The sequence below is a fragment of the Cervus elaphus genome, chromosome 19 (assembly GCF_910594005.1).
Source record: "Cervus elaphus chromosome 19, mCerEla1.1, whole genome shotgun sequence".
NCBI classification, from domain to species: Eukaryota; Metazoa; Chordata; class Mammalia; order Artiodactyla; family Cervidae; genus Cervus; species Cervus elaphus.
Window position 1 is genome coordinate 49,432,342 of NC_057833.1, and position 9,367 is coordinate 49,441,708.

The window sequence follows — 9,367 nt, forward strand, 5'->3', positions numbered from 1 at the left end:
GGGTCATTCCCTTATCACCCGCCTTCCTCTTACTTCACACTCTTCCCGGCTTCCTTCCCCCCTAGAAATCAATCTAACCCTGACCCAGGGAAGCCTTAGACTGTGGATAATGCCTCGGGGGTGAGGAGGGTGATGCTTTCACCTCAGGTGACAGCCGTGTGGGGACAGCAGGCGTGAGGCAGTGTGAGGAAGGGAGCTTCTTCCCACGGGGAGCGAGGCAAGCAGTGTGCACCATCCTGGGGGCTGGGGAGGTGCAGTCTCTCACTTATCTCATCGCTTCGTGCGGCTCTCTCATTTCACATCTCAGGACAGCACTGCCAGCTCTCGGCCTCTGCAGCTGGCTCTCGGCCAGGGGACTCGAGTGTGAGCTCTCACTCAGGCCTCTGTGGGCAGCAGGAGAGCCCCTTCTTTATCCAGTTCCATTGTCCTGTCCCGCCTGGCCATAGTGCGTCCTTTCCTTCCACATCCCCACAGTGAGCGCTGCAGAGGTTCCCTCGCGTGGAAGGGAGTTTGCATCCCTGGGGCAGTCTAACTCAGTGCTGGGCCTGCGTTCTTGATGTGAGAGACTTGAACTCACTGTTACGTCCCAGTCAGCCTCTCTGCACCCCTTTTCTTCTGGGGCAGGGTTTGGCTCCTCACCCCATCCCTCGGTGGCTCTGAGTTGCTCAGAGAGACACTCAGGACACTTCTGCTTGGTTTCCTTCCAGTGAAAGATGACCAGGAGGCTGTGCTCTGTTTCTACAAGACCGCCAAGGACTGTGTGATGATGTTCACCTACTCAGAGCTCCCCAGTGGGAAGTCCAACCTCACGGTCCTCAGGGAGCCAGGTGGGTGAGGGCTGGCCCTGTCTGCTCCCCCAGGGCGCTTGGTTTCTGACCTATCACCCACCCTCTTTTCACCATCCTTTCCAAACTCCAGAGAGGGGAGGGACACAGTTCCCTGTGAAGATCAGGATCTGTGGGCCTTCTCTACCTGACTGCTGTAGTTCAGAAGAAAGATGACTGTTCATCTGGGGACCATCGCTGGGGCGGAGCTGGGGGCTGTGACTGGAGGGAATGGGAGTTACAGGAGGATAGGGCCCTGCCCTGGGGGAGTGTCTCATCTCAAAGGCAGGGGTCCGGGGGTGGCAGTGAGCACAGAACACGCTTAACCTACGTGGCTAACGGCAGTGTGAGTGTGCACGGCAGGTCCAGACCATCAGTGCTGGGCATCAGGGAGTCTGGGTACGTGCACAGCCCTGGTTGGGCTGCCGCTTCCTGGAGTGGCGTCCAGGAAGGGCAGAGCGCTGGGTGAACATTCCCACAAGTGCTGTGCCCAGCCGCTGAGGACGGCATGCTCTGACCCACAGGGACAATTCTGCCTCATGCTCTGGGCCCAGGGACCAGTAGCCCTTTTCCTTGGGATAATTAGGGTTTCTGGTATGACCCCTTTTATTCTTCTCTGGAGGAGGTTGGAGTGGGGGTGGGGGTGCAGAAAAAGATCTGCTCTCTTGAGTTCACAGCACTGCAAACTGCTTCCACATGAGGCCAGACCACATAATGTGCCTTCCCGAGGCAGAGGGAAGGGTTGTGGTCTCAGCCCAGGATGCACGCCTGAAGAATGAGGCTTTGTTTCCAAGCGCTGTCTTTGTGGTTCTTTGAAAATAAGCACATTTGCTCCAAAGGCTCCACACTAAGGGCTTACAAATGTCGGCTGGCCCCCAGCCCAGCCCTTGCGGAACGGCTTCGTGAAACCTCCTGCTGCCTGGTCTACTCCTGAAACCATTTACATGAAAGTTGAGACGTGGTCCAGCATCCTGCATGGGAGGTGGGGCTGGGCTGGGGTGTGGGTGCTTCGAGTTGGGGGGATGCAGCCATGTACAGGGTGTGTGGGGGAAAAGTGGAGCAGCCTCTAAATTCTCCTGGACTTTGCCCTCGATTTGCTGTGTGGCCTTGGGTCAGTCACCAGTCTTCTTTGAATCTTTTACTTCATGTGCATTGGAGAAACCTGCCTGCCACCCACACCTCCCAGAAGCCATGTGAGGGTCTTATGAAGCACATGAAGGCCTCTGGGGAGTGCTGGTGGGCCTGAGGTTAGAGTGGGGGCATGGTGATGCCGGTGGCTTGCTCACTGTGCCCTGCTCCTCCAGAGTGTGGGACCGCCCCCAGTGCCATGACCATCCTCCTGGCCGTGGTCGGCAGCATCCTCCTGACTGGGTTTGCGCTTCTGGTCATCTGGAAGCTGCTCGTCACCATCCACGACCGGAGAGAGTTCGCCAAGTTCCAGAGTGAGCGATCCAGGGCCCGCTACGAAATGGTACGCCAGTGGGAAGCATGTCAAGCTTAGGGGTCCAGCTGAGTTCAGGCAGAGGTCCCCTAGCACCTTTAGCATTCAGAACAAAGAAGCGAAGCCTGAGGGGTAGTGTGTACCCAGTTCTGAATGCCCTGCACAGAGCCCCACACCACACCCAGGTCAGGAGGCTCACAAGCAGAGGTGCTGGGCACAGCCTGAGCAGGGGGAGTCTGGACACAGCCCAGGAGGGGACCCCACATACCCACAGTCTATCGCAATGTCTGTGTGTGCCTTGCTTCCCCAAGCAGACTGCACGTCATCCAAGGACAGAGCACAGTGAGTGCCCCCTGAAGTCCTAGTTCATTTCTGTTAAAACTGGAAGGGACTTTAGAGACCATCTGATGGACAAGGTCCCTCATTTCAGAGATGGAGAGAGAAGGTTCAGGGAAGGGCGGGGCCGTTCCTGGCCAGTGGGTTGGAGGAGCAAGTCTTGCAGCACAAGGCAGGCGCCTCTACCCGCACACAGAGCCTGCTGCCTTCTTGGTGACTGACCCTGGAAGGGCCTCCAAACCTGTGTGTGTTCGAATGAGTGAGTGAGCTAACACGTGTCCTCTTACCCTCCGTGTTCTCTAGGCTTCAAACCCTCTGTACAGAAAGCCCATCTCCACACACACCGTGGATTTCACCTTTAACAAGTTCAACAAATCCTACAATGGCACGGTGGACTGACAGCTCCTTCTGCTCAGAGGGCCGGAGGAGGTGAGCGGTCAAGCCAGAGACTGACACGCTCTGGACAGCTGCTCGGCTCGATCACTGATCCCTGCTCCACCGAGTGCAGAGACCTTCCGGCAAGCCCGGGCAAGGAGCCCATGCAGGAAGGCGCCCGGCTGTGCCGGCTGGCCACCCGTCCAAGCCTGGCAGCGGTACTCTCGGCTCTCCCCAGCACGTCCAGCTTGTCGTCTCAATGAACTACTGAGACGCGGGCCGCGTCCTCCTTCCAGGAGGGCTGGGCCTCAAATCTGGCCCCACGAGAAGGTTCTTGGGAGTGTCAAGAGTGTGTAAAATCCACAGTCCGGCTTCGCTCGTGTTGATCATGTTTGTATGAAATAAAATGATCGTGCATTTATGTATAGTTCTGATTCCCGAGAATTACCTGCCTGGTGTCTCTGCCTCGCACATGGGTGTTGGTGGTGGGATCGAGACGCCTGTTGAAGGCACGTAGTTTGCAGATGTCAGCTTTCTTCTCTCCATGTTCATCTAGTACTTTTGTAACGAAAAGGAAAGAGATTGTTTGGGATTGAAAGTAAAGATTAAAACCAGATTTTGTGTTTGACACTCTTCATGACATGCACTTACCTTTCTGAAGTGGCCATGAATGGTGCCCTAGCAGGGACACCACACAAGTCAGTCCAATACTCCAGACCAGGGCTTGTCATTACAGAGCTCCATGCAGTACTCGGGGCATTCGGGGGTGGTGGCACTCCAGGGAGGGCTGAGCAGATGTCTTTGGACACTCCCAACTTAGTTTCGAAACTGTGAAGATCATGCCTTTGGCTTCTTTCCCATTTCCCAGGTGCTAAGGCTGCAAATAGATTGTGCAGATGAAGAAGGGTCAAGATGTGGCTTCCACACAAAATGACTTGCACATTATAATAAGTTTCCTATCAGCTGTCCTTCCTGCAGGGCCCTTTAAGGCCTCTCTCTTTCCATATCTGAGTCAAATTATCTGATCCTATCCCCTGTTTATAGATGAGGAAACCTGGGCTTTCCCAGGTGTCATTAAGTGTAACTAATGACAAACTGGTACAAAGAGCAGGCCTCACAAGCAAAGGTACCTGCTCCTTTTTGCAACCTCTCTCACTAATCATTTAGCTGCCGCTGGCATCACTTCAAGGCTATTGGGCTTTCATTCCAGATTCATCTGTTCTGTCTTGGACCAAATTCCCTTTACTTCATTTTGGCAAACGCTAAGACAAACGTCTATTAGTAAACAACCGTATTTATTACCTGGGGCAAATAGGAACAGATCCTGTGATTCTTTTGTTCTGTGTAATTAGGATGAAACAGAGACCTTGCGACTTGGTGAAGCTGCCTTAAATCCTTTTTTGAAATAAAGCCAAATGTAGGTAAATATACAAAATAGACACAGGGTGGTTTTGTGACTTTTCCAAACCGAGAAAAATATGATTTCAGAAGAAACGTTGGATTTCTCTCTTGATTGTGGGTTTCCTGAAGACACAGTTGACTTGTTCAAAGTCTGATTTTCTACCAGGCCGTTCTGTAAGGGCACAGCATTCTTGAGCCATGGACAGAAAGGATGAGTTGCTCCAGGCTTCCCCCTGAGGTGGAAGTTCGGGCTATTTCCTCAGTGACACCAGATGGCTGTTGCTCACAGTGCCCTGCTGCCCCCTGCTGGAGGCTCTGGGGACAGCTGTTCAGAGACCTGGCTTGAGATTCTGACCCAGTGTGTGATCCTCTTACTTTCTTTTGGTGATTTGGCCAGGTCCTCACTGCCTCATGTTAACACAGATAATGGAGCAGGAGCTGAGGGTGCTCTGGACCTTTGCTCTGCAAAGCTCTCGCAAACAGAGGGCCCATTGTTGCTGGGCTGTGGAAGCACACAGGTGAGAGGGAGCCTCCTAATGCAAAAGGACCTGCTGCTGTGTGGCCACCGGAGCGCCTGCAAGGAGCACATGCATGGTGGTCTCTGGAAAACTTTACTGTTTCTGTTTGGGCAGGTAATTAGTAACGTGTTTGTTGGAAAGGAAGAGTGGGGGGTGGCTATTTACCTTTGTAATCAATCTTTGTTGACTTAATACAGATTTCCAAATGGTACTTTATTAATTTTTAAAAGTTTTCTAATTGCAAAAGTAGTACATGGAAAAAATGAAAAGAGATCAGAAGGAAAGTAGAAATCTTTTACAATCACAGCACACAGAGGCAATGACTCTTGTCCTTTTTGTGGACGACATCTCAGTCTTTTCTCCCTTGCATGTATGTGTGATTTTTACCAAATCGGAATTATGCTGTCACTTTTTAAGAGGACTGGGGATTCTCATTCCACTTGATTGACTAGTACTTAGTCAAATTAAAGTAACAGCTGCCTCTTCTGGGGTGGCATTTTTTTTTTTAATTTGCTTAATTAGGTTCAAAGCTGGCGGTGATTATCGTGAAACTCGTGGGATGAATTTCAGGTAACAGCAAACAGATGGGGAGACCAGAGGGGCGGAGAGACGGTCCTTTTTTCTGTTCATATGACATCTCTTAATTGAATAGCTCCTCCCTCTCTGGAGGGCTCTCGTCATGTGGGGCTCCTGTTGCTTCTGAGAAGGGCAGCCTGGCAAGCTCAGCTTCTACGGGCCTTTGTGACTGGCTGGGATGGGGCGTGGAGTAGAGGAGGACAGCCGCATGGAAGACACTCAGGAGGAAGTAAGAGCCTCTGAAGCATCCTTGTGGACGTGTGGGGCCTGTTTGGGAGTCTTCCTGGCTGTGGCTGTCAGCATGCCCAGGTTGGGGGCTAAGAAGGCTTGGTGAGGTCTCTCCTGCGCTGACTTCTGTTTGCACCCAGCTCAGGGGCTCCAGGGTTCCCAGGAAGGACGTGGTTCCATTCTGATCCTCAGAGAAGTTTGTAAGTGAAGGCAGGACAATGAGAGAGACAGTTGAGCAGGTGGTGGTGCTGGGAAGGGAGAGCTCGTCTTTCTCAGCCCCCAGGGCTCCTCCCACTGAGCTTGTGGCTTTAGGGATGGTCACTGCCCAGCCGGCCCCGGCTGACAGCGCCACCTCCAGGACAGGCTGGTGATGGGTCACAGTGAGATAGATGGTCTTCGTGTCCAGATTGTGTCTCGAGTTCAGTGCTGGGATGTTTGATGCCTCTCTTGTCATACCATGGGAATATATAATCTAACTTCGGTGTCTGAAATTTTTGCTTTTGGTTGTTACTGGTATCTTGATCGTCAAGAGGCTGAGAACTAAATGCCAGGAAATGGAACCTACCTCCAGTTCTTACTGAGATCCTGTCTTCTCCAATGAACTGCACCCCCTCCATGAGCCCCCTGCCATCTTCACCTGTCTCCCCTTCCACACATGCTTTCTGATCCTTCGATGTCCTGCTCTGTAGTGCTTTGTTTTAAGTGGCCTCGAATTCTTGTTGCAAACAGGCAAGTTCTAAGCTGTAGGTAACCATAGGGATGTGTGCTGTGGTGACCTTCTAGGAGAGGCGTTCTTGGTCATATTGTGTCGGGGACACCTTTGGTGTTCTAGTGAGCCTTTGTTAGAATAAGACTGACGTGTAAATAGGGGTCATACTAAAAAGCCTGGACCAGGCTTATCAGGGCAGTTGGTTACCATTTACCAGCTTAGTTTGACCTCAGAAACCCCTTGGAATACTCAATTACAGCCTCATTGGTTCTACCTGCATTGAATATCAAATGCGTGAAGCGAAAAGCAGCCTCTCTTCACGTGACCCTCACAGTAGTCCCACCTGATGTTCAGAGAAGGTATTTCCCATCTTCCTAAGGAGCGAGTTGAGACCAGTCACTCTGGGAGAGGATTGGCATGTGAGACCCCGGCTCTATTTTGATGCTTTCTCCTCTGTGTTCACCTTTTGGGAAAGCAGGGCTGTCAGTGCTTATCTCAGAACTCTGCTGTGTGACCGGAAGGCACACGTGTCTACTGAAATTAAGTAAATGTGTATGAAGAGATTATGTCCCTTCCCCTCCCTCTTAACGTCTTTTTCTCTCGTTACCATTTCATCAGCATGTGTACCTGTGTGTTCACCAAAAATCGAGGTACTCTTTCTATTTAACACTTGAGGGAAGATGACAGCTGATACACATTTCATGATTCCTGGCACCAAAGTTCAGCAGTTTAAAGACTTTTCCATGGAGGTGACCATAGGTTGGTGCAGATGCTGGTTCAGGGCTCACCTCCCTGCTGGTTCAGCCAGCCCTGTGAGAATAGAATATTTGTATGAGCGGTTGTGTGTGCTGGTTGATATTCACATCCTCGCCTGTGCCCATAAAACAAGAAACCTACACTGAACAGAACACACCGTCAACTGAGGGTTGTGGGTCGCACCCTGTGTGAGGATCCGCGGCAGAGGTCCCAGGAGAGACGGGGAGGCCAGGGCTGCCTGCCTGACTGACTGCCAGATGTCCCTGAGGGCTTGTTCCTGCTCAAGCCTCGGGGATCGTAGGCTTGAGGTGGGAGACCTCCCCTATCTGACGGACCCAGAGCAGAAGGCAACAGGAGGGGAGGGAGAGGGGACGCTCCGGCCCCAAAGGAGACCACAGGGGCTTGGGGAAGTCTGAGCGCAGCAGGATGTTGAGGGTGAGAGTGGAGGAGGAAGTTATAAAAGAGGAGGGGGACCAGAGACTGACGTGGCAGTTTTTCCCTGAGCCAGTTCTTTTATTCATTCATTCATTCATTCATTCATTCTTTGGCTGCACTGGGTCTTCGTCGCTGTGTGGGTTTTTCTCTAGTTGCAGCGATCAGGGGCTGCCGTCTAGTGGTGGTGCATGGCTTCTCACTACAGCGGCTTATCTCGTCACAGCGCATAGGCTCCAGTAGTTGAAGTGCCAGTCTCAGTAGGTGTGACTCGTAGGCTCTAGAGCGTGAGCTTAGGAGTTGTGCACATGGGCTTTGTCCCTCCGCCGCTTGTGGAATCTTCCTGGACCGGGGACTGAACCTGCACTGGCAGATGGAGTCATCCGCTGTATCACCAGGGAAGTCCTCCTTGAGCAAATTCTGTGAGGTGAATAAGACTCTTCAGGTCATCATTCAGGTGTGCAAAACACATTATTTTTAAAAAACTCATCACCTCTACTTCAACTGTCTGTTCAAGTGATAGTAGAAAGCAAATATATGACCCAGCAATCCCACTTCTGGGCATACACACTGAGGAAACCAGATCTGAAAGAGACACGTGCACCCCAATGTTCATCGCAGCACTGTTTATAATAGCCAGGACATGGAAGCAACCTAGATGCCCATCAGCAGATGAATGGATAAGGAAGCTGTGGTACATATACACCATGGAATATTACTCAGCCATTAAAAAGAATTCATTTGAACCAGTTCTAATGAGATGGATGAAACTGGAGCCCATTATACAGAGTGAAGTAAGCCAGAAAGATAAAGAACATTACAGCATACTAACACATATATATGGAATTTAGAAAGATGGTAATGATAACCCTATATGCAAAACAGAAAAAGAGACACAGAAGTACAGAACAGACTTTTGGACTCTGTGGGAGAAGGTGAGGGTGGGATGTTGCAAAAGAACAGCATGTATATTATCTATGGTGAAACAGGTCACCAGCCCAGGTGGGATGCATGAGACAAGTGCTCAGGCCTGGTGCACTGGGAAGACCCAGAGGAATCGGGTGGAGAGGGAGGTGGGAGGGGGGATCGGGATGGGGAATGCGTGTAAATCTATTGCTGATTCATGTCAATGTATGACAAAACCCACTGAAAAAATAAATTAATTAAAAAAAAAAAGAAAGCAAAGCAACTAGGTCAAGAGGGACAATGTCTTGTTAAACACAGTCATTCCAGGGTCTCCCGAGCCCCACCCTGCAGGCTGAGTGCAGCATCACGACGTTGGAGGCAGGTCCGCAGAGCTGTCTGTGCCCATGATACCTGCTAAGATGTCACTGCCCTCGTCAGGACCACGTTCCTGCATGGCGGTGGAGAGAGCCTTCAGGTCCACCAGTCCTGTTTCTTAGTTAACTTCCAGGCCCTTTTCAGGGAAATGCAGCTTCTCCCTCACGTTATCTGGAGCCACAGGCCGCCTCAGGCTCTGCCCCAGCCGCACCTGGCATCCAGGTCCACTGCCCTGCTCCGTGCTGGGGTCTCTGGCATCGCTGCTCTCCTGGGCCCCTCCTGGAAAGCGAGGCCCAGAGCTCCTCTGCTGTCTGCGTGTCGATTTCCCTCCCTCCCTCCCCGCCTGGAGTGGGGCGCCCGTACCACAGCCTCCCCCAGGATCTGACTGTGCCCACCCCTCCACCTTCTATTCCTCTCCCCAGGTCAGAACACTCCTCCCCCCTCCCTTGGTGGGAAGGGGAGAGGCAAACTTTCTTCCAGACCAGTCCTT

At 51.9% G+C, this 9,367-nt stretch overlaps 1 protein-coding gene across 2 annotated transcripts in view; it reads left to right on the forward strand.

The window, feature by feature from the left end:
- The window catches only part of ITGB5 (integrin subunit beta 5), a 113,056-nt gene extending 109,653 nt beyond the window's left edge, over nucleotides 1–3,403 (forward strand). For both annotated transcript variants that reach the window (XM_043875498.1, XM_043875499.1), the window contains 3 exons: nucleotides 708–827; nucleotides 2,129–2,295; nucleotides 2,905–3,403. In XM_043875498.1, the coding sequence (XP_043731433.1) occupies nucleotides 708–827; nucleotides 2,129–2,295; nucleotides 2,905–3,000 (383 nt within the window). In that variant the 3' untranslated portion in view covers nucleotides 3,001–3,403. The remainder of the gene's footprint in view (nucleotides 1–707; nucleotides 828–2,128; nucleotides 2,296–2,904) is intronic.
- The last annotated feature ends 5,964 nt before the right edge of the window (nucleotides 3,404–9,367 follow it).